The sequence below is a fragment of the Parus major genome, chromosome 9 (assembly GCF_001522545.3).
Source record: "Parus major isolate Abel chromosome 9, Parus_major1.1, whole genome shotgun sequence".
NCBI classification, from domain to species: domain Eukaryota; kingdom Metazoa; phylum Chordata; class Aves; order Passeriformes; family Paridae; genus Parus; species Parus major.
The window spans coordinates 9,588,156-9,612,831 of NC_031778.1; the positions used below are offsets into that span (position 1 = coordinate 9,588,156).

General features: G+C 41.8%; 3 protein-coding genes across 17 annotated transcripts in view; 1 reads left to right on the forward strand and 2 right to left on the reverse strand.

The window, feature by feature from the left end:
• AGFG1 (ArfGAP with FG repeats 1) overlaps window positions 1–908 on the forward strand; it is a 36,374-nt gene extending 35,466 nt beyond the window's left edge. For 11 of the 12 annotated variants that reach the window (XM_015637474.3, XM_015637475.3, XM_015637476.3 and 8 more), the window contains one exon: window positions 27–778. In XM_015637474.3, the coding sequence (XP_015492960.1) occupies window positions 27–86 (60 nt within the window). In that variant the 3' untranslated portion in view covers window positions 87–778. Of the gene's footprint in view, window positions 1–26 lie in introns of all 12 variants that reach the window. The other variant, XM_015637482.3, reaches the window with a different exon arrangement.
• Window positions 909–2,572: 1,664 nt separating this feature from the next.
• On the reverse strand, window positions 2,573–16,687 carry LOC107208744 (thiamine transporter 2-like). Of its 3 annotated transcripts, none has more exons than XM_015637489.3 (6): window positions 16,601–16,687; window positions 9,603–9,759; window positions 6,886–7,702; window positions 4,898–5,090; window positions 4,261–4,402; window positions 2,573–3,486 (listed from the first exon to the last, which is right to left on the reverse strand). In XM_015637489.3, exons 2-6 carry the CDS (start codon window positions 9,750–9,752, stop codon window positions 3,364–3,366), a joined length of 1,425 nt encoding a protein of 474 aa, XP_015492975.1. In that variant the 5' UTR covers window positions 9,753–9,759; window positions 16,601–16,687; the 3' UTR covers window positions 2,573–3,363. The 3 variants fall into 3 exon arrangements, with proteins under 3 accessions (XP_015492975.1, XP_015492974.1, XP_015492973.1); XM_015637488.3 differs by lacking the exon at window positions 16,601–16,687 and adding an exon at window positions 11,578–11,661; XM_015637487.3 differs by lacking the exon at window positions 16,601–16,687 and adding an exon at window positions 10,858–10,932.
• LOC107208743 (thiamine transporter 2-like) lies at window positions 15,032–24,030 on the reverse strand. 2 transcript variants are annotated; one of them, XM_015637485.2, is made up of 6 exons: window positions 23,834–24,030; window positions 21,111–21,276; window positions 19,956–20,772; window positions 18,318–18,510; window positions 16,601–16,742; window positions 15,032–15,422 (listed from the first exon to the last, which is right to left on the reverse strand). In XM_015637485.2, the coding sequence occupies exons 2-6, from the start codon at window positions 21,258–21,260 to the stop codon at window positions 15,243–15,245; spliced, it is 1,482 nt and encodes a 493-aa protein (XP_015492971.1). In that variant the 5' UTR covers window positions 21,261–21,276; window positions 23,834–24,030; the 3' UTR covers window positions 15,032–15,242. The 2 variants fall into 2 exon arrangements, with proteins under 2 accessions (XP_015492971.1, XP_015492972.1); XM_015637486.2 differs by lacking the exon at window positions 15,032–15,422 and having other exon boundaries at window positions 16,711–16,887; window positions 23,834–23,949.
• Between the last annotated feature and the right edge of the window lie 646 nt (window positions 24,031–24,676).

The following is a 24,676-nucleotide window of genomic DNA, read 5'->3' on the forward strand; positions in this document are numbered from 1 at the left end:
ACTTTTCTGTGTTCCTTTTCCCCCAGGCTGGTGCACCAACAGGACAATTTCCAACAGGAAGCTCATCAACCAATCCTTTCTTATAGCCTTATAGACACTTTACCCAAAAGAACTCTTATGTGGTCACATAACATCTCTGCGCCTCTTGCACTGTTGTCTTGTTTCACTGATACTAGCTTTAAACACAAAAGAAGTCTTTAAGAAGTAAAAATAAAAGCCTGCATTGTGTACCTTTAAAAAACTTCAAAAAGAAAAAAAAAAACCACCTGACACAAAAAACAACAAAACCAAACCCCCCACCAGGTAATAACGTGCAAAACAGAGGGCTGTGGTAACATCCTTGAACCTGTGAAGTGGCAGGTAAAAAGTAGCGGTATCATGTGTATTAAAATTGGCTAATAAGTTATTGCAGATACCACACTCATTATGCTGCAGTACTGTACATACTTTTCTTAGAAAATAGCTATTTGTGCATATCAGTATTTGTAACTTTAACACACTGTTATGTGAAAAAATGTTACTGGGGAATAGATCAGCCACTTTAAGGTGCTGTTGTATCTCTTGGAATGAATGAGTTGCATCACTTTAACCATTGGTATTGGAAGTCATGAAGTTAAATTGAAGGTTTGTTCATTTCTCAAAATGTTTTCCTTTCCTAAGAGCTCTTCTATTTATACATGCCTAAATCTCTAATGTTAGAGGGATACCTGTCTGCATAATAAAGCTGATCATGTTTTGCTACAGTTTGCAGGTGAAAAAATAAATATTAGAAAAAAAACTGTGTAGCATTATTTCTGTGCAGTAACATTTACAGGATGAAAATGTACACACTGTGTCTTGTACACAGATGAGGTGTACAAAGCAATGTGTTTAAAGTTGAGTTAAGCTTAAAATTTTCACATGCCTCACTTGGATGTGTTTTTTTGTGTGTCCTTGTGATGAATCTTCCTGTTCTAGCTCAAGTGAAGTGACCTGTCACACAGCAGTGTTAGGTGAAGTTTGGATTGTTTGGATAGAGTATGTCATGCTGAAAACACTGTGAAGGGTATTTATTGGAGAGATTTGCAGCAATGACAGGCTCTGAACAAGCCTTAGTTGTGGTCTGAACAGAGTGTGTAACAGCAGACCAAGGGACCACAGCTGTAAGAGCCCTCTCTTTATTAAAAACTGATACATATCAGTAACAACCCCTGTGGAATATTACATTTGTTTTTTTGGTTTTGGTTGTTTGTTTTTTTTCAATTCACAGAAATATTTCCTGCCATACTAGAGTGACATTTGTAGAGGGAAAAGTATCTGGCTTTTCTTCCTCTGTAGTACTGATAAGGTTCAAGAAAAATATAACTGCATCAAAGTAGTTGGTGTTTTACACAGAGATAATTTGGCTAAAGTTCAGTACTGGAACTAAGCAAATAATGTAACTATATTGTGAATACATAAACTGCAAGCTTAAAGGTTTCTATACCAGCTGGAGAATGAATTCTACCAGCTTACAGGATATCAAGAATAAATAAGGTGAGATTGACTTTTTAAAAAAGCACATGCAAGTCCATTTGAGATAAACATGAAAATTCTTCAAGGTAAGAGATTTTACTTGTAACTGCCTGAATGTCAGATATGTTTTTCTAGGGCATCTGAAAGGTTTGACCTCTGCTTGTAAAAACATTTATGCTAATTTTAATTTTTTATGCTTTAGACTTCTGTTGCCCACTTAGGGGGGTTGTAATTTCTGTTTGTTTATTGTTTATTTTTGTTTTTTAAACTTTGGAGATACCAAGGAGGAGACAGGAAGCTTATAAAACATGCTGCCTGTAAGTTTTCCATATTTAAATGTCTGGTTTTGTCCTGTTGGCATTTTAAAAACAGGCTTCAAGTCTCTCTTTTGTTTCTGATGGAGACTGCTGGACAGAGTGTGGTGTTCAGTTCCCAACATTATCTGGGGAGTTCACTGAACAAATCCCCAGCAACTGGAGGTTTGCAGGGTATTAGCGACACCCTTACTCTCACCACTGTATTTTAGCACAGTGTAAACAGTTGTAACTCTTCCTTGTTCACCAACCTTGGCTGTTTTGGATAGTAAGAGGTAAATGCAGTACAGAGTTGAGAACTGCAGGGGTTCAACAGGGCTTGTGGAATACCTGATAATGCTTCGTGCAGAGAACTGGACCAAATGAAAGAGATGTCTTGTCAGTGAGATGAAAAATGTTACAAAAGAGCAACAGTTTGTGCCCTCTTCACTTACAGTGGTGTAAATTAGGCTTTGGGCAAGGGCTAATGAGATCAACATCTATAGAGACTGTTCTAATCCAAGTATTACTGCTGAGATACTGAAACTGATTGAAGTACGCAAGACATGTAGTTTAGAATATGCTGTAGAAGTAGTGGAATATGTTATTTTTCATAACTGAGTTAACTGCAGATAAAATGTTTGCAGCTTTTAGCTAAGCACACCTTTTTAGTCCGTGTTCACTGATTTTAGGTTTGTCAAATTCCAGATAAGCTGAAGATCTTGTATTGAGTCTTCTGTTTGAGTCTTCTGTATGTTATTGAGCGTAAGCTGACACTCTAAGTGTTTTGTTGATTAGGTTTTAAAAATAGCTTTATTTACAAAATTAGTTCTTCAACACTGATTTTAAATGTTTTAATCATGGAAATCTCTGCAGTTGTTCCCACAATTGTTCATGCAAATAGCCTAGTTACCTAAAAGCTGTATTTTTATCCTTTAGCATCAAAGCACCTCACTTGATAACTTTAGTCCCCTTATGCAGGAATTAATATGGCCACCTCCTAGATTAGACTTCAATCCTAAAAAATCAGCTGTTACAAGTGTAAGAAGATGCTACACTTGCAGGATCATCCTGAGTTCTGCAAAACAGATGTGATGTCCAGTTGAAAATGTGTTAAGTTTTCCAAAGGCCTCTGTGACAAATTTTCCGACAGGTCATTGTCTGGTACAACTGTTTTAGATTCCCTGGGCATGTCTGATGGTCTTTTGTCAGTAACTAAATTGCCTTAAATTGAAGTACTCAATAGAAGGGAAAGTCCCAAGGTTGTTCTGTGAGTTCCACGGATACGAGGTTCAGGCATCTGGATGTCCTTGTGCTCATTAAGCCTTAATAGAAGTTTTTGTGTCATATGACTAAACTTGAATTAGAAGACTGAGGAATGTTTGTATTAAACTGCTGGTGAAGAAGATAGACCAAATGCATCATCCTGTTGACAAAGCTCTCTGTGCAGAGCTCATAAACAGCCTGCTTCAACCTGGACCAGTTTTGCTTGATGGAAAGTTTCTCCTGATTTGATGTCCAGATGATGGAGCCTTGTGCATTGTTGCTTATAATATTGTTGCTTTTGTCTCAGTTGTTAAAGGGCAGTGCTTTCAGCAGCCACACTTGTATTTCTGCATTTGATTGAAATTATGGTGTACATACTTCTGATCAGGAAAATTCCAGCTATGACTGTGAAGTAGCTGCCATAAATGAGAAACTGGGAAATGGAGGTGGGGAAGGAGAAAAATGATTAACTAACAGCAAAACCAGTTTTTGACTCTAAGGGGTGTCCCTCCATTGCTGCCTTCCCTTCCCTGTCACCTGTGCCCAGAATGACCCCATCTTGAAAGGATTCAAGAAGTCTGGACTGCTTGACTTGATGCTATAGAAATTCTGTGGTTGTGAAAGGGGGAGAGAATGTTCTGTTATGTCCTTCCCGACCTCAATAAGGGAGGACAGCTGTCCTGCACTTTGTCTCTTTTCTAAAAACATAAAAAATTAGGGACTTGGACTCATTCAGGGTCTAAGCTTAAACTAATTTTAGAAATTTAATGGGGAATTGCAATGAGTTAATTTTCACAATTACAGTAACTTTAAAGGTGAGTCCACTGTAACTATGTAACTTAGAATTATGCTAGTAATAGACCCATGGTTTGTCTTTTCAGCTGGCTTCCTGCTTCTGGTTAGGGTCTTTTGACTATAAACTTATGAATAGTAAGCCTTTAATTTAAAGAATACCCAGAGCAACAGGTGGTCACCTTTCCCCTGTGTTCTGTGAACATAGAATATTTTCCAGTCATCCCAGTATTGGGAGGCCTAGAGGACAAGCAAGTTGGAGCAGTTCAAGCCAGTTCACTTTAAATTAACCTTTTTCCAGGTGAGTAACTCTCCTGAGCTTGCACCTGAGTTTGCACATTACCACAGGCTAATCTTGGGGTAATCTCCTTCGAAGGAGAGTAGGGGAACTAAGCAGTGGGACTCAGTGGCTTACCTGAGTGCTGATATCCAGTCCCAGACCTCTTGAATCTACTACAACAACAGTTAAAATTGTCTGAATCACCAGTGCAACAAAGTTGTTGAAGCCAAACATCAAAGCATAACGCTCCATGCTGAGGTTTACAGCAATTTGAAACCTGACAATGAAGGCAAAGGTTCACAAAATTCTGGAGAGCAAGGATGGGTGGATGCACTTTACTTATGGGAACAGTTTAATGTGCACACTGCATTCTTCAAAGGACATGGTCAGTTCAGTCTTGGCTATTAAACTTTATCACCTTCATTTTGACAGAAATTTCTTGGGTGTTTCTGGCTCTGTGACTTTCATGATTATTACTTACCCTTGTGCTAAATACCTGTGTATATTCATTGGATCATTTAAGTGAATATTGGTTGAATATTGACCATTGAACAGCCAAGTGCTGAAGCTATCTTGTTCTGACTTGGAGTGTACTATGGTAATGGCTAGGTCATATAATTTTACCCAGTTTTATGCAGGCTGGAAACAATATATGCTGCTGTCATAACCTATTTAAATTTATATCTAGGGAAATTGCAGTAAAATTTTGATAAATATAAACATTTGACAGATTTAAATCAGTTTAGTTAGAACAGTTGTGTGTTGTACTTACGTTGCTATTGTTATAAGGAGCATATAGCAAGCTTTAAATGCAAGATAACCAGCATAACATGCCCAGATGTTGTCAGTGAAGTGCATAAGAAGCAGAGAACCAGCATCCAGTGCAGAGAAAATTCCCAAAGCCAGTTCTCCAGAGAGATCCCAGTTTACTTTGACATATCCAACTGCCATGGATGTTGCCGAACCTAAAAATTGAAAAGTAGTAATTAAAACTTCAAAATATTATAATTGAGAGCCATTGCATAACTTACTGGATCATGCCAGGAGCTCTTCAGTCTTGGTCACAGCGGGCTTTGGTAATGGTGCAGATTATATTTCCTGTTAGGGGTGTGGGAGTCTTCCATTAGTTTGGATGTTGTCCTCCTTGCTTAGACCCCTCACTGACTGATTTGGGAAAGTACCTCATGCTTAAGGCTGGAGGCAGTGGTGGTTTTGCTCCATTTTTAGATGACTATGAGCAAAGAGAACAATCCTACAAAGCATTTTCTGCCAAAATATGTATAATGACTTTGGTTATTTCATGTGAAGTTCCTTATGGAAAGAAAATCTGTAGCACCTCCTGCTTGCTTTTTTTAATGGAAGTGTTATTTTCAGTTTCTGGTGAAAAGCCTTATGAATTGCATTCACCAATGCCTTATTGGCCATCACATGTAGCAAAACCTTTGTTTGCTGGTTGTATGTGCTCTTCATCAGAATTCCAGTAATTGGAGCAAACTAATCCCTTTGGTCCATCCCTGCCATGAGCAGTGGTTACCAGTGCTGTGAGTGCCTTCTGTACTCTGAAATTGTGTCAAGTGCCAGGGGGTGTAAGTGCAGGAAAGCCTTTGGGAACACTGCTCAAAACAGTAGTCTGAAGTTCTGGAGTAGCTTCAGTAAAATGGGTTTTCATGCTGATTGCAGGGAGGAAAAGTAAACTGACAATTCCCTGTAGAAGTGTGGGATACAGCTCCTGGAATGTAGGGGGAGACAGCTGTATAAATAGGAGCTCAAAACAGAAGCTGTATTGGTGCTGCACAACTAGGTAAATGAAGTTTCACTTTGCCCATATCCTTTTCTTCTGTGGCTAAAGAGAAATGGAATTTGGGTGGTCCAGGTAACTAATGAGAGGCAGAATGGCTGAGGTTGGAAGAGATGGAGATCACATGGCCCTGCTAAAAGCTTGGAATAAAAATGTTCTTCTGTGTTTAAGTGGAACTTTGTTTAATTTTGTGCCCCTTGACTCTTGTAATGTCACTGGGCACCACTGGGAAGAGCCTGGTTCCATTCTCTTTGCTCCTCCCCTTCAAGTCTCTACACATTAGTAAGATTTATTTTTCAAGGGTAAACAATTACAGTGCTCACAGCCTTGTCACATCACAGAAATGGTTTCACAAAGTATTTTAAGTTGGAAGGCACCTGCATGGATCATCAAGTTGAACTCTGAAGTAAATGGCCCATATAGGGGTTGAACACCCCTTCGTTGTGGCAAACTTGCCAATCAAGATAGAAGTGTAATAAAGGAATATTTGTTAAGGAGCACTTAGACTGGAATGATTTTTAATCTAATGTCTGAATAGACTATTTCATAATATGCTCTGAGTAGTATTTAGAGCAGTGTATCTACTATTATATTATTTTAATTCTTAAATCAGCCAGCTTAAGGTGTTTTTGAGGGAGGAATATGCAAGATATCATTGCACAGGGTTTTGCTTTGCTTACGTGGGGTTAAATAACGTGGTCTAAACAGAGCTGTGAACTTAAAAGTCTTAAAACATTTCAGTAGAATGAGTCTCCTCTAAGAAGGAAAAGCTTATTTATATATGTTTTGTGAAACTATTTTTGAAGAGCCCACTGTAAAAGTTTATAGTAAAATCATGCTTTGTGCACTGTTTATCTCTGTGTACTTTAGTTCTCATAGGAGATGGAAAGGCACCGAACACATTGCTGAAGAATCCCTCAGCACATGATACAGCACACAAGTACCTGCTAATGATTGCTTACCCAAAAAAGTTGCTATTGCTTCGACAGCTCCGTTGTACACTGGGGAGCTGTGGGAGGGGGCTCGGAAGTCCCACAGCACCTGGACATAATTGACGACCTGGTTAAAGCCGGCCGTGGCCAGAGCCCACCACAAGGACCAGTAGAGGAGCGGGCGGGAGCCGTTGCAATCCCTCAGGTCCGTGCCCAGCTGCAGCAGCACGCTGAGCGTGTGCCTGTGGGGCCTGCTGTTCCCAGCCTGGGGCTGGGGGCTCGGGGCCCTGGCAGCACCATCGGGGCTCCTTTCCTCTCGGCAGCTGCAGGGCCCGTGGGCAGCGCCCGCAGCCGGCCCTTTCTCGGGCCCTGGCACGGGCTCGGGGGCATCTTTCCTGTGGAAGAACATGCTCCTCTGGGGCATGGGCAGGAAGAAGGCGCACAGGAACGCCAGGGACACGGAAGCCAAGGTGATGGCGTTGAGGTAGAAGTAGGAGACGTGCGCTAAGGACACCAGCAGCTGTCCCAGCACGGCGGCCACGGTGGCTGCCACCAGAGTGACGCTCCTGCAGTAGCTGGTGACCCTCTGGTAGTGTTGGGTGCTGACCACGCTGTAGATGTAGGCGTAATAGGCCACCTCGGTGGCCGTGACCATGCCGTAGAAGAATTCCACCAGCTGCATGGCCACCACTCCATGTGCAAAGAGCAGCAGGAGCCACGTGAGGATGAGGCTGATGCCCTGCAGGAGGAGCACGGGCTTGTAGCGCACGTAGTCTGTGAGCAGGAACACTGGGAAAAGGAGAGCGAGGTAGGAGTATGTCCAAACTGGCAGAATCTCATTGGTAACCTAGAACAGAATAAAAGAGGAAATACTAAAAGAAACAAAACAGCCCCAACCCCCCAAACGTTTAAAATACCTCCTGGATGGTTTTTGATGGTGTTACTGCTGAAACAACAGTGTTGTGATGATAGGAAACATTGAATTGTGTGAACAGTGCAGGCTTAAACTGCTTTAAGTTGCATGACTGTAATGTCACTGTGTAAGGACCAAAGACAGTGATGCTATGCTCCACTAAATAAACAGATAGATTGTCTTAAAATTCATTCCAATAAAGGCCTATGAAAAAGGCAGGTTTTGATGTGCAGCTGTTTAAAGCAATTGTAACTATGTGTCAGAGGCAAGTCTCTAGTTTCAAATCCTATTCCCTAGAAGCTGAAAAGGAAGGCCTGTTTCAACTTTTTATGTGAATCATTGTACACCTTTGGTCCCCTCTTTTCCTTGGTAGGTATAGAAAATAAAAAGCATGTGCCTCTGACAATGGGGAACTGGAACTGTACATAGTGTGTAGCTGCAACTAGGGTACTGCACCTTTTTTTTTTTTCTGATTTAAAGTGTAAGAAGTAAGGAAGTCTTTCAGTTAGTTTAAGTTGGACTTCAAAACATAGATGTCCTGTGAAGAAATTCTTTCTCTTTTTTCTAAAAATGTTCTGAATTTGGGTTGGAAGGTGCTGTTTGTGGTTGCCACTTAAAGCTCAGTGCTTGCCTGGGCAATTTGGCCACACCTGGGACAGGTATCCCCCTTTTAGTGACCTTTGTGACTCTAAGTTGCCTGTTTTGGGGAGGTCTTGCCCAGTAATTGTGGGGCCTGCTGAGGTATCCATTCCTGATCTCTTGTTCTCTGCTTAAGCAATTAGACTAGAAAGGAACTGTGTCAAATGCTGGAGGAATGTTTTTTACTTCTGAACAAGTACTGGAGTGAGTTGCATAGTGAGCAGCAGGTTCACTGTATCTTTCTTTCTGTGTGACTTCTTTTGTTTCTCTGAACTTAGAATTACCTCATGGAATTAACTCACTGGAGGTGAGTTTGGCTGAAAGAGACAGTACCTGTACTAGGCTTGTTTTTGAGTTAAGGATTCTTGCTGGAATCAGAATTAAGGCATTCTGTGATGCTGTGTGATTTATATAAGAAATAATGCTTTCCTGTGTGGTTAAAAAAAAAAAATAATAAAAAGGGAAGAGAAAAAAATCTCCATGACAGTCTAAACCACAAATACCTTTTTTCAGCAGAAACCTTGGTTTCACAGTGTGCTGGTAGGTTTTGCCTTAACATTTGCTACTGCACATCAGGAATGACTGTTCTCCATATTAGCTGTATGTGGGTGTAACAAGCCTGGGTTTTCTAATTTTACTGTTAGCTCCATGACTCAGCCACGTGTTAACCATGTCCCTTTTTGTTGGGAGGTGTACTCCTGAAGCAGCCAGGGCTGAACACAGGAGCACAGCAAGGGAACTTGGAGTGCATGCTTTTGTCAAAAACCTCCAATTTTTCTGAGTGTGAACTAGCCTCCACAGGTTAATGAATGCATGAAATATAGGGAATGTAGGAAATAAGCTTTACAGGTCATAAGGGGAAGGCTGCTTAGCTTTCTTATGTTTTGAAATCAATGCTGTCAGTGTAATCAATTCCATGGTAAGTAAAAAATAAATGTCTCCTCTGGGATGCAGAGAGGAACTAGCTGACCTGATTTTGCTAAAAATATGAACCATCAAAGGGGTTTCAAAGTCCTAAGAATGTAGGGACGTTAAAGTTCAGACCTTCTGCCAAAAAGGTGACTCCTTACTCTTTTCCAGAAGCATCTTAAATATGGTTCTTCAGATAAAATGTTCACACTTCATCTTCCCTTCAGTTACTATAGGCCTAATGCTTTAAGCATTTTAGTTTCTGCTTAAGAGAATAGTTACATACCTCTTCAATCGTTAGGTTTTTGTCTGGTCCCGTTAGATAGGGAGTGAGAAAAGATTCTGATGGTCTCATTGTGGTGAAAAATCCATTTGCACAGATGATCACTGTGGGATAAATCCAGCTATGGCTTGCAGCTCCCTTCCAGCAATCCATAGTCTACCTAAACAAAACAAAAAGGTGGCAAAGGAAGAATAGATGCTCTTCACAGTTGGTAAAAATACATTTTCAAGTTTACTTTTCAACTAAACCTACACTTGCTCCCCTGAAGCCATAACCACCAGTGAGGGCTGTGGTGGTGGCATCCAGTGTAACTGGACTTGCGGGCCAGCTTGGTGGCCAAGGGCTGCCCCCAGAGGTGACTCAGGTGTCTGGCTGGTGTGCAGACGGAACCAAACCAGTGATCTCAAGCTCTCCTGCATGAACTGCACACCTGGATCTCCTCTTAGGCAGGGACACCTCTCACAGTTTCTCCTGAAACTGAGATTCTTTGCTGCAACACATTCTTGGTAAGAGACTAAGTGTGCTCAGCCTTGAAACCTTGACTAAGCCATATATAGAACTTACTGCACATATTGCATAATCCTTTAGACAGAAGCAGTTGACTAAATCTGGGACTAGGAGGGGGTTTAAGCTGCAACCAGACTTCCCTCTGAGAGGAGTTTAAAACCCAGTGACTTAGCAGGAGGGTCTGACAGTTTTACCTGGTCCTGTCATCTCTGCACTAAGTCAAGCACACCTTCCTGCTGGGTCTTGTTAAACCGCTGTCACATTTACCACTGAACTTTGTTATATAGATAAAGGCAATTGTTGCTTCCATCTTGTGAGTGCAATGTGTGGCTCCAGCTGTGCCACGTGCCTAAGCCAATGTTCCTCTCACTAAGCCAGTGTTTCCCTCTTGAACCTGCCTGGCATCACAGCTGCAGCTTGTAAAGGAGCAACTGGGATCAAGGTGCATCATCCCTGGTAATCTCTCTATTGTCTGTCAAAGGTTGTTCATAGTGACGTGCTTAGGGCTGAGTGGCTGTGCTGTAGCAGAAGAATAAAGTTCCATTACAATCTCATTTCTGAATAAATGAGTGGGTGAACTGTGAAATTAAAGCTCATTCTGTGTGCTCAAGTTTTTTTTTTTTTTCTGTTGATTTTCAGCCTGAGTACCCAGCGACACAATGACTGCACAAGTGTTCTTGGTGGCAATAAAAGCCATCAGGCAGCTCAGTCCATTGTGACCTCAGTTTCCTCAAAGTTCTTTAATACTCACTGTGTTTCTTGCGCTCCACTCATTGGAGAGGGTAAGGAAAGATGCAGAAACTATCTGCTCATGGTACCTGCTCAGACTTAGAACAGAAAAAATACTGACTTCACTTTTGAAAGCTATGACCAAAAGGAAAAGGAGGCTTGTTTATTCAGTGTAGTTGGCAGCAAAAAGAAGTCTAAAGAGATTGTGTCTTTCAATTTTATTTTACTTGTTTTGTGTTAAAATGTCAATTTCACTGATCCTGAAAACAAGAGAAACAGTGTTTTTGGTCAAAAATAAATGAAAGCAAAGCACTAGCTGCTGTTTAGTCATGCTGCTACAAGCTGTGTATCTTAAATTGTTGAATTCCACTCTATAGCAGGCACTATTGAAAAAGTGCTTCTACTTTTACTATGAGATGTTATTGATTAAAACTTAGTATACATCATATGGTATAAAGACAATATCTCCATGACCTCAGAGGAATGTTAGAAAAAGCGGCTCTAACCTTGTAACTTGATTTAAAAAAATTCCCTCTGTAATCTTTCTCTGACAAAATAATTGTAAATAAAATACAGTTTCTAGTATCTTTAACTCGAGACCTTATTTGGAATGTGATAAAAATATAAAAATTAAGCCCTGGGCTGATCAGTAACATCTGCATAAATCTTACATCACCTCCAAATGCACTGAACAAGAGAGTAGCCAGCACACTCCCAAATAACTCCAAAGGTGATGAATTACCTGTCAAAGCTCTGGCTGTGGTGCATTCCCTGTGGATTCAGGTGCAGTTCTTCCTAGGACGACTTTGTCTTGCAGAGAAGTCAGAAACCAGCCTTTAGAGCTGGTGGTAGTCAGAAATTTCTGTAACTCTTTTTCCAAAAAGTTCTTTCTAAACTTGATAAAATGTTATCAGAATTTAAATAATAACAACTTGTCATAGCTGTTCTTTCTTGAAGAGCTTGTCCATGAAGTTTGCAGGGAAAGAGTTCTTTATGGTTTTTGTCAGCAAACTGAGTTCTATTTTTAAGATAAAACTATAAGATTCACAGTAGCTAATGATTAATAAAACCTGTTGTGACAAGAAAGCAATGATTGCATTCTTTCTGTTAATAAATACCTTTAAAAGCTCTGGTCTCTGATTCATGGAAAGACAGAGCACCAGTTTTACAGTTCGAGCTAACAGTGGCCCTGTCTCATGCACAGCACAGAGCCCTCTGGGCTTGTGGGGTTTGCTCTCACTGTCCTGGCTTTGCTGGGGCTTTGGGAGGCAGGACATCAAATGCTTCCTTCCATTAATTGGTAAGGAATTACTTCTGTATAGGGATGGATCTGTCATTTAAGGACAAATGGGTGAAATTAAGTTGCTAAATCTAGGTTCTAAGCTAAAAAATTAACAGACTTGATTTAGAAAAATGCTGCTTTGTTTTCCTTTACCCATTTTTTTTAGACTGTACTGCCTGCATCTTCCAAGGTTCATCAGAGGCTGGAGTTTGCCCTGAAGCCTGTTGGTAGGACATATATTGACCCTGGGAGCAGATGCTGAGGCCCTGACAGAAGGGGAACTTTGTGAGCTTGACAGAGTCTGGCCTGGTCCTGCAGGTACAGAAGGTTTCCTCAAGTGCTCAAGTGTGTGGTGCAACCAGGCAGGCAAATGCTCAGGGGAGCTGGGCCTGCCTCTGCCCTTCATCCTCTTCTGTGGCCAAGGGCTTCTGAGGCAGGGAAAGAGCCTTGGGAAGGGAAGGTGCTCCTGGGCAGGGGCTGAAAGGAGCTGCTGGCTCATTTGTCTCTGGTATCCCATACAGTGCTTGGGCATGCTTTGAATACACATACACTATTTATTCCTTCCTTGTTTGCTCAAACTGGCCTTATCAGCTTGCTGGACTGTATCTTCACACAAGATTTGTGCCCAAACCCACTAATGTTTCAAAGGTGTATTTAGAGGCGGTTGCAGCTATGGGGAGGAGTGTGCCCAGCTCTGGAGTTCTGTGTTTGCATGGAAGCCTTAAACATGCTGGAAGAAAGACAAACAACACTAAAAGCTGCTAGGAGAGGTGGATGTGTTGAGAATTTCCTTTTCCTGCAGAACTAGACAGCCTGTGGTTCCAGTATTCCTTGTACCCTGCCAAGTCTCATCTCCTCTCTAAAGTATGTGTGTGCAGGTACACACACACACAAGGCACATGTGTACATCTTACTCTCTTAGAAACCTCTGATTGCTGGGTGAGTTCTGATCTGCAGCTGAAAACCCAGGATCACATAAGGCCTTGTCTTTTGCCTCCTAACACTCCTAAGAGCTGTCTTCTTTCTCCTCTATTTTTCCCATAATACTTCCTGCCAGCTTCCAATCTCAGAATCATTGTTTTGGAGATTAGAGAGAATAGGAATGGATTCTTTTCTATTTGAAGTCTTATCTGTTTTCTGAAGATGGTGTTCTCTAAAGCTGCAAGCCACACACATTGTGTCTGTTTGGTTCCTTTGCTCCTCAGATCTTACAGTCACAGAGAGTGGTGAGCTCTAGCCAGAACATAAGAATTTCTATGGTTGGTTGTGCCTGGTTGTTTTTAGCTATAGTCTACTACTGGTGTTATGTTTTTTAACAACAGCAAAAAGTTTCACATGTTGTTGATTCCTTTCCATTTGTCAGATATTGCATGGAAATATTTGTTTACTTTCTGGATCAAAGGCAGTTTGAGATCATGGAGCTGAAAACACCAAGTTCCTCTTCTTAATTTAAACAAAAACTCTAACTTCTAGTCCAGGACTGACACCTAGATCTAAACTGAGTGCCTCAAAAGAAGATGGCTACTCACAAGCAAGAATAGTAAAAATAGTCCTTTCTCTCCTGAATTCTGTACCTGTTTCTTCAGGCAGGAGCATTGTGCCCTCAGTACTGCAGTAAGAAAAGAACTCTCACTGGAGACTAAGTACATCTACTTTTATGACTGCATTGGTTAAACTGTTCTGCTTAGATCCAGTTTATAACAGTGAGTATCCCCACAATGCACAGTACTAAACAAAAAGCCTAAAAATATTAGCCAGGTTCATTTTGTCAGAGCCTATTGATTCTTCTTGTGACTTCAAACAAATTGTTTCTGCTTTACCTGGCCTCGCCTCTGGGCACTTTGTCCAGTTGCAGTGTGTGACAGTGGTATGAAAAGCTGGTATGTCTATACAAATGATGGCTTGTGTCTCTACTGGAAAAAATATTCTGTAAATGCTTAGTGGTTTTTATTAGTTAGATGTAGATATTGGAAGCTAGAAGCAAATAGCAATGCAGGAATAAAGTCAGCATATGGATATAGTTAATAATAAATTAGACATTCACTATGCAAACTCATTTCTAGTCTCTTTTTTCCTCTCCTGGACTGTCTTTTGGACTAAATTAGCTGTAAGAGACTTGAAGCTTCTTGACAAATTCTGAGATGTTGATCCTGCCTGATTCTTGGCCATGATAAGTGGACCTCCCTCACTTGGCACTCAAAAGCACACATGATGCTATCTGTTTGTTTCAGTTATAAATCTTGGATATTCCTGTTCATCTGGAATTTTCCTGTGTGGAATCAGCTACATTTCTCCACAATGTTCTCCTCTGATTTTAGTTTGTGCTACTTAAGCCCCTTGATATTATTTCTTTTCCTGCTGAAAGAGGAAGACATGAATTTAAAGTCAGTCCTGAATTTAATTTTTTGGAAGCAAAAGCAAAGGAGCGGTGCTCTTGCATTTTGCTTGGACTCTTAAGTTGTTCCCTTCTTGGCAGAGGTTGCTGTGAAGTCAGTACAGTGTTTGTAGTTCCCAAATGTGGGCCAAGCAACAACTGTGAGGTAGCAGTGTTCCAGTGGAGCTCCCAGGAGGGGTTGTGCAAGCCCTGCTTTTTGCAGCCTGTGTGCACAGAAGTGTGGGATGAGACAGGAGGAGACTTTCTCCCATCTGCCTGTACTGGGTATGGCAGAATCGAATGATGCAACCATGATCTTTTCTTCCTCGGTTCAGAACAAGGCCTGTGTGAAGGGGAGTCAGCCCCTTCAGCCCCTGCATCAGCAAAAGTGACAGAAGCAGCTTTGCCAGCACCGCGTTCAGGAGCTACAATGAGCACAGCAGGGTGAACTCTGCTCTCTGCCATCCTGCATGGGGGGATCTAAAGGGCTCTGATTCTGTGTGTAAATTACTGCCCTTAAGCTATTTATACGCATGTAAATAAGAATCTAAAGCAACTTATCTTTTATTCTTGGCACAGTGCCATTCTGGTGAGCTCTCTGCTGGCATATGTTGTGCTGAAGTGCTGGAATGATTCAGTGTAGCTTTCCAGGGCTGAGTTGAACCTTCTTGCACTGCTGTTCCCTGCATTCTGTTCTTCTTCCCTGCTGGGAGCCCTTCTCCCAGGAGACCTTCTCCAGCCTGCCTGCCTCCTACAGCCGTGTCATGTAGCTTGTGACAATCTGCTCTCTTGACTCGTGCTCAGCTTGGTTCAGCTGCTCTGTGCAAGATCTTGCTATTTTCCTTTGGCATTTGCATGAAACCAGCACACAAATGCTTCTGATCATGAAAATCCCATGTATGACTACGAAGTAGCTGCCATAAATTAAAAACTGGGAGAGGAGGAGAAAAAGGCAGAACAATTAATGAAAAACACATTAGAGAAATGCTGCTTCTTCTGAAGATGACAGTCATTCTGATTTTCTTTACTTGTATTCTGGCAGTTTCTTTACACTTGAATTTATGCTTTGTGATTGAGCAAAATCTCAGCTTTTCAAGTATACAGCAGATAACAGTGAAACGAACTGCCCCTTTCTTCCATTCCTTATGCCTCTTAATAAACATCAGATAGGGAGAGGGATAAGAACAGGATTTTTTTTCTATTAGTGTAAAATGCAGAAGTAGCTTCATTACCCACATGGTCATGAATAATCTGCATGAAGAGCCCGAATTCATCCTTGTTTTGCTTTTGTAGATTTCAGTAACTGTGACCACAATGGCTTTAGTAAATACACTGTGATTTTATATCAGTATTTCCAACAATAGTGGCAAGGCTATTTATGAAGTCCTACATATTCCTGTTCTTTATTTTAAAGATTTTATATTTGATTCAATCTTTACTCTTTCAAAGTCATTTTTGCCTTCTCTGTGCAGAGTGTGAATAGCTCTAATCTTCTTCAGATCCATTAGAACAGAGAGCTGAGAGCCCATTTGAGAAAATGCAGAAGTCAGTAGGTTTCAGTTGACTTCAACATGAGTGACACTGGGTTGACTGAAGTTAGGAACACTGTTGTGAGATAGGATAATCCCACCCCAAATGAAGTGCCCAAACTATGGGCAGAAGTCTCTATTGTACATGTTGAGATACAGACCAGGTTTGCTTCTGAGTTGGGATCAGAAGTTATTTGAGCTGGAATAACTCAATCCAGACTGTGCCTCACAGTCCTGAACTCCCATTCTGCATCTGACAATACCAGTCTTTTGGGAAGAGAGGATGTTGTTCAGTGTCCTATTAACTATTAAAACTGGTCAGATAGTGGGGCCTGGTTAATTATGTTCTGTGTATCTCTCTGTAAAAAGTCACAAACCAGCATCTGTAAATCCTAAATGCATTAAAAGGCAAAAGAGAAGAATGAAGACAAATAATGATGAATGATGATAAAGATTGACAAGAGAAGAACAATATGTCTGGATTTATAGAGAAGAAAGATAATTAAGTTGTCCTTTGGCATAAGAATTTTGCAGATGACTTGGCTGAGCAGTAAATAGCAAGTAAGGTAACTGCACTTACTTGAGTCACTATGTCCAGTCCCAGGCCTCTTGAATCTACAACAACTATTGTGAGAATGGTCTGAATCAGCAGGGCAATGAAGTTGTTGAATCCAAACATCAGGGCATAGCGTTCCATGCTCAGGTTGACGGCGATCTGGAACCTAACAGGAAACTGGCAGGTCAGTCATTCCCACCAGGAAAGTTATTGCTGTCTATCAGTCGATGAAGAGAAAATGATTCATGGAGATGGTGCATGAAGGACAGAGGAAATAGTGCTTCCTTTGTGTGTTTGCTTCCTTGCTTTCTCTAAAAAATAAAATAAAAAAAATTTCTGGGGTACCATAGTGTATTTTAGTATTTTTTTGAACTGCATGGGCTGCTTTTCTAACCCCTGCTTTCAGATGATCAGGTAGAATGTCAGTTCTCTGCACCCTTCCCCTTTGTTCCTTCTCTGCCTGCACAGACTGTGCCAGACAGGCTGTAAAGAGTCCATGGCTGGAAGCTTTCAGAGACCTGGCCAGGCAAAGCTGTGACCTGCTCTGGTACTGGCAGCACTTCTGCCCTGGCTGGGAGGTCACTGTGGGTATCTTCTAACCAAACTTTCTGTAATGATGAGTTTTGCTTTGTGATTTGACAGTGGAGGTAACATGCTGCTTATTTCTGTCAAGAGCCTGTAGATTTTTACTTGCAATATATTTTTTGACAATAATCACAACATCTTTCCTTGCAATATATACCTGCAAAGTTTCTATACAAACAAAAGGGTGTTATTCCTTCAGGACTCATTTTCAATTACTTTAGCTTGGAAGTTTTTGCAGGATTTTACTTTGTTGGGGTTTTTTTTTTTTAGAATATATTGAAGTAGTCCAGGTGTAATTTACTATAATGTAGTAACAATCTACCAAAATGACAATTAAGAGGTCTCTTGGCTTCCTTCAAGATAGGCATAATCTTGCCATGCATTATAATGTTAGCAGTTTTTCAAAATGGTATCTGATTAATTTTGGAGTTTGACACAAGATGCATTCAGTGTTTTTGTTAATGAAATAGTGTGGTATGTCTAAAGACATTCCAAGCAAGAAAATGACTGGAAAAATAACATTTTATATTTATTACACAGAATAAAATATTTGTTATTAATATAATTTCTACATTTCTATTTCTGAAAACAGAATAGCTTGGTCTCCTATTGAGATCTCATCTGAGTTCATATGTCTGATGTTCCCTTTTATTCCTTCTTTACATCTTAATATCATTAATGGTTATATATATAAGATTATGTTGGGAAACACTTTATGTGGAATCTTTTCCTGTATTCATGCAGTTCCTGGCACACTCAAAGGTGCACCAGTAGGGGGTCTGGGCATATGGTGCTCCTAAAGAATGGCTGTCAAGGTATGCTTGTCCCTATTGCTCACTTTGCATCCTTCATGCATGGAAGGAGGAAAATGGCTTCTACATTTTGCTGTTACATTCCCTTTAGTAATGAAGTTACCTTGTACCTTGTTAAATGTCTACTTAGGTAAATGTTTGATGTCCTTTTGACAGTTTTTCTTTCCTGGTTGTTTGGAAGAATGAAAACAACATAACCAGACATTCAAGTGTCCTTGTCCTTAGCTAAACAGTTATGTCTAGCATTAGGTCAGCTACCTCTGAGGAAAAGGATGCCCAAAGCAAACTCAAAGTAGGGTCAGTATTTTGTGCATGATGGCAGCATTGTGATGTTGTGTACTTACGTTGCTATTGTCAGGAGGAGCACGTAGCATGCCTTGAAAATGAGATATCCAGCATAACATGCCCAGATGTTGGTAGAGAAGTGCATGAGAAATAGACAGCCGGCATCTATTACAGAGAAGATCCCTAAAGCCAGTTCTCCAAAATGGTCCCAGTTAATCTTTATATATTGTACTAGGAAAGATGTTACTGAGCCTAGAAAAAGAGAAAAAATACTTGTAAATATTGTATCTGCTCCACAGCCTGTATGACCAAGCCTTGACACACTCACATGCTGAAAGGCAATGATGAATAATGAAGAAGAGCAGTCTGAAGTTTGAAAGCATTTCTGATGACTTCTGCAGCCTAGTCATTTTACTTTGACTAGTCATTTTAAGACAACTGTATATATCAAGTCTCTGACATTCCATTCTTAGTGTTTTATTCCACTTCACAGGATAAACTGTAATGTAGAAGGATTCATTATTTAGGTGTCTGTACACAGCATGAAACTCTGGGGAGAGAATTAGGAGCATGGTTTGGAGTTCAAGAGGGAAATTCTTCCACTGTCTCCCAGCTCACTGCAGAGCTAGGCCAGTAAACCTTCTATTGTAACAGTTTAGCTCTGTGCACCTCATAGAGGGGCTAAACTGTCAAAAATGTGAGTTTTGAGGCATCAAGGAAGTATATCCAAGGAACAAGGAAGGATAGGCTTGCTTTTTTTTGGGCCTCCTAGAAGAATGTATCTGTTGCAAAATTAAGGCACCCGACTGCCCATCTTAGGGGTCCCAGACAATTAAAAAACTTCTATACTTCTACACTGAGAAATAGGCAAGTCCACGAGAGATAGAGTAGATCAAAAAGTAGATACTACAGGAGGATACTAGTTCATTATTCACTTGCTCTAATTAGTTGCCTACTGCAAGAGTAGTATCTGTTTCTCCTTAATGACTGTAAGGGTTTCTTGAATGGTGAGGTGTGGTGCTGATAAAACACACCCCACAGCTTGTGCAAGTTCTTTACAGCAGCACAGTGCAAGTGAAGGTAGGGTAGTATCATACTCTGATGTTGGTTTTGATAACCTCATTTTGCCTGTGTGGTGTGAGCATCTGCTCCTGGTAAAAGTGTACCAGTTAACATCAGTATCGTAAGCATTCACAGGGTCTTTTTTTTTCCCCTGAAAATCTTTGTATCTTGAAATGACTAAATTTTTTCTTTTTGTCTGGTGCACAAGGGTATTTCACTAGAAAAAAAATCTTTATGAGAGGATTATGTTCTTTTTGTGTGAAATTTTTTAGGGGAACTGTGTAAGCTGATAACATTGTTAGGGGAACAGTGCAATACTTGTTTTGAGGGGGAAAAAAACACCCAATAGCCTCATCCAAAGAAACAGGGGTACTTTGAATGGATTTACCAGCTGAATGCAATGTCAGTGTGACCTGCACATTTTCTGCATCATGGTAAGATAGTTATTTGTCTAGTACTAAAGAAAAACCAACATAACTTGCATTTGAGCTGCTGTACATCAAAGACATAGGTCTGGAATGCACAGGGGGTGCAGTGGCTCCCTGGAGTGCCTACAGTGGAATGGCACTTTGAAAGTTTACTAATGTGAAACTTCAGAGACTGTCATTGTGAGCAATGTTTAAACACTGACTTACTCAGAAACGTTGCTATTGCTTCGACAGCTCCGTTGTACACTGGGGAGCTGTGGGAGGGGGCTCGGAAGTCCCACAGCACCTGGACATAATTGACGACCTGGTTAAAGCCGGCCGTGGCCAGAGCCCACCACAAGGACCAGTAGAGGAGCGGGCGGGAGCCGTAGCAATCCCTCAGGTCCGTGCCCAGCTGCAGCAGCACGCTGAGCGTGTGCCTGTGGGGCCTGCTGTTCCCAGCCTGGGGCTGGGGGCTCGGGGCCCTGGCAGCACCATCGGGGCTCCTTTCCTCTCGGCAGCTGCAGGGCCCGTGGGCAGCGCCCGCAGCCGGCCCTTTCTCGGGCCCTGGCACGGGCTCGGGGGCATCTTTCCTGTGGAAGAACATGCTCCTCTGGGGCATGGGCAGGAAGAAGGCGCACAGGAACGCCAGGGACACGGAAGCCAAGGTGATGGCGTTGAGGTAGAAGTAGGAGACGTGCGCTAAGGACACCAGCAGCTGTCCCAGCACGGCGGCCACGGTGGCTGCCACCAGAGTGACGCTCCTGCAGTAGCTGGTGACCCTCTGGTAGTGTTGGGTGCTGACCACGCTGTAGATGTAGGCGTAATAGGCCACCTCGGTGGCCGTGACCATGCCGTAGAAGAATTCCACCAGCTGCATGGCCACCACTCCATGTGCAAAGAGCAGCAGGAGCCACGTGAGGATGAGGCTGATGCCCTGCAGGAGGAGCACGGGCTTGTAGCGCACGTAGTCTGTGAGCAGGAACACTGGGAAAAGGAGAGCGAGGTAGGAGTATGTCCAAACTGGCAGAATCTCATTGGTAACCTAGAACAGAAGAGAAAATGTCTATGTTTTTATTTTTGAGGAAAGAAAGTTCATGTATTTTAGTTGGTGTTGTAGAGGGAAGTTTTTTCTCTGAAGGAATTCATAAAATATATAATCACATTGAATCAGCATAGGACTGTTGGGCAGGCAGATGGATCTTGGATCCATTAAATGGATCTTCTGTTTATGCAGTCTGCTGAAAATTATAACCTGCCAGTGCTGTTTAAAGTTGCATGGGTTTTTTTTTTTTTTAATTTTAATATTTTTAAAAAACTTCAGTGTTTTCCCTTTCTATTTTCACTACTTCAGTTAAAAGAAATCATAGAATAAAATCATACCTCATCTGTGGTCAGGTTTTTATCTGGTCCTGTTAGATAGGGTGTTAAGAAAGGTTCTGATGGTTTCATCGTGTAGAAGAATCCATAGAGGCAGAGGATCAGGGTGGGAAAAGCCCATGTGTTGGTTTTCTTTTGCTTCCAGCAGTCCATGGCCTCTACAGCAAAGCTGAGTAGAAAGTTTGTTAGAATAATAATAATACTACCCATGCAAGTGCAAAGAGATCTTGTAATTTATTTTTACTTTGTGGTTTGTCATGCCAAGGAGTGCTCTTTAGAGGCTGACAGTTCAAAATCATTTTTATTTATAATGTTAAAGCGAACAGCTATTCCTTACATTCGTCTGCTGCACTCTTTGTAGAAAGTGGATAAAAAATGAATTGGAAGATCCTTAACTGGGAGACAAACTACCCTGTCATTCCATCTGCACTGACCAAGATAAACACAGGAAAAGCCTTTCTAGATAGAAGTGGTTGAAGACAGCTGAGCACTGAGATTTCTCTTGACACCGTGACTGATCACAGCCCAGCACCTTGTTGAATGACAAGGATAACTCTGGAGCCTAGCAGACGGGAGCTGCTAATAAATACAGAAAGGATGTCAAGCCAGACTCTCATCTGGAATTATCTGCATGAGAAGTCCATTTTGGATACAGACATCGTATTTTCCATTTACAAAAGTGGTCACAGAAGGTTAACAGTCCATGCTAAAATGAAATGAAGCAGATATTTTTGTTCTTGTCACTAGGTGAGGTGATGGAATAAATTAAAATTTGCAACTCTGCTGGACAGAGCCCAAACAGAAGTCAAAATGGGTGTAATGGGGACATGCAAAGGAAATAGATGGTAAGTTAATATCCATATTCATGTTAGTATAGGCAATGTGAAGAATCTTAATGTGTGCAGTTTATCTTTGGAGCATTTTGGAGTTTGCATATTAGCAGATGGGATTTCTATCACTCTGCTTTTGACTTTTCTTCTGCTTTTCTACTTCCCTCCTGATAACTCTTTCTTTTTTTAGGCAAAAAAGTGAATCTTACAAAAATCTTAAAAATGAAGTGGTGTTTTTTTCACAAACTTTTTTGTAAAAGCTGAAGGAAGGTCTATTCAGGCCCAAACTAGTCATGTCCTGATGAGTACATCCCTCCAGGTTGGATGGGCAGAGGATCCTTTTTAATAGTATGTGATATGTATAAGCCAGTAGGCTTTATGCATCTTCTTTTCTAACTTCATGCTATGACAGCACATTTTACTGACAGCCTGACACACTAAGAAACGGCTGCAAATCAAAGGGAATTTGAATTATTTCCTTCCCAAAAGCATGGGCATTACAGGATTTGCAGCAGAAACGAACCCAGCTCTGTGTCAGCTCTGCACTGTGAGCCACTAGATGGCAAGGTGACCCCAGCAAGGCAAAACGAGCTCGGGAGGACCGTGAGATACTGAGTGCTCCAGGACGGGAGCATTTCTGCCCTTCCTTCCTCCCCAGCTGTTGTAACACCAGTCTGCTGCAAACGTGGCTTTGGCAGGACAAGTTTGGGCCCTGCCCGGGATCTTGCTCACTGAGTCACCATAACATCCCCTGGCTCTGCTCTCACGGGGTAATCATTAAAGCCAAACTGCACCCCAGTGCCATGGGAATGCTTCGTGTGAGTCTCAGAAAGGCATCGAGAGGAGCGGGGTGGAGAGCAACTCTAGCACTGTAATGAGAAACATTTGTACAAGTCAGCTTTGGGACGTAGCCAGAGCATATTTTTCCTTTCCCAGGCTGGATTTTCTGCTGTGGTCTGTTTCAGGTCTTTCTGTTTGCTCACCCTCCAGCAGGCTGTGTGACACAAGGGCAGCCAGTCTCATGTAGCCTGTCTAAATGTTCCACACCTTGGGAGGTGAGTGGGGGAAGCTGCTGTCTCTGCAGGGCTCGCAGGGTGCTTGTGCTGCTCTTCACATGCTGCCCATGGGTGGCAGGGCTTTGCCATCCTGTGCAGGAATTCATAGTTTCAGCTATACACGGAAGAAATCCAGGTGTGTCCTGGTGACTGCATCCCTACAGTACCAGCAGATGCATTGTTGAGGGTTCTGGGCTAGACCTGCACCTCTAATCTGCACTTTTACTCTTTGAGGTGCCAGTGTTAGGCCGGTAGGTGAAGTGAGAAATTTCTCATTTGATATAAGGAGCTGTGCAGAAAAAATATACTGTCACTGGTGCTGAGCTGGGAAGGGCAGTGGGCTGAGGGCTCTTAGGGGCAGCCCACTCTGCCCCTGGGGAGTGGGAGATGGTGTCACCTCACCTGCCCTTGGGTCTGTGTTCCACTCACTCCCCAGCCCTTGGCCAGCAGTGAGCCCCCTGCAGCTGCTGTACAAGCCCTCCTTTCTGCATTCATAACCACAAACCTCTAGCAACCAGAGCTAGCCAACCAAACCTTAATGCTTGAGGGGGAAGGATCCAATTTGTTCCTGGTTCAGTCATCCCATGTGATCAATTTCTCTTTTACAAATCTAGGTTTTTGTTCACTTAAGAGATTTTAGGATGCCTTGCTGCTGTTCTGCAATAAAACAATCCTCTGTTTCTTTTTTCCTTCAGCAATTCTTGGTGCCAGAGCTGTCAGCTCTTCTACACACAGCCTAACACAGCCCTCCAGTTCCCCATTGGACTGCTCTCTTCTTTCCTCCCACTTTCCCTCGTTATTGCAGGATTTAAATATTTCTAAATTTTATATATAATCATACCTTCTGTGCTGGAGCTCTTCCTTACTTCCAGGAGAAAAGCCTCCTTTTAGTATCCCCAGTCTTCTGGTTATCCTGTGTGTATTGCAACTACTGGACTCTGTTTGGGTTTTGTGCTTTTCCTGTTCTTCTGGTATTACAGATTGCTCTGACACCTCCTTTGGAATGGCCCCCAGCTGGCTTGCCTTCAGCACCCTTAAAGGAACAGCCCGATAATCCTGGCCTGTCTTTTCCCCAAGGCAGCAGTGAATCTAGACACAAACTACAGTTTAGTGCCTAACTGGCACAAAATCAATAGGGATAGTTCTGTTCCCAAAGAATTTTTGATCTATTTGACAGGATATATGGCTTGGGAGCCATCTGTGTCTCAAACTGTCCTATATTAAAGAGGGAGCAGTAGCTGTGCGTGGGTAGTTGAGGGTGAGGCAGGCAAATACCACTGCTGTAAGACTGGAATGTATTCACAACACTTACACAGGGTTTCAAACTATTCTGAAAAATTTAAAAGGTAAAAAGTAAAACACCCTGCTTTTCTTCCTCTTGACTTGTTGGCAAAATCGTCAGATCTTTTGCTTAGACAGGTTCTGACAGTGCTGCTGAAGATGGGGATAGCTGCCCTATAGCCAGCTTCAGAATATTCTGTAGTGCTCACAACAGCAGAGTATACGCTCTGAAATTTACAGATTTTCACAAAAAGTATGTGCACAAATCTAGATCCCCTCCCACCCTGGTCCTACAGCATATAGGTCTGGAATGAGGGGTGTAATAATAATTTTGGAGTATGACCAATACTGTAGGAAAATTTGTAAATATTTGTAAATAACAGTGAATTATCCAACCAGAGGA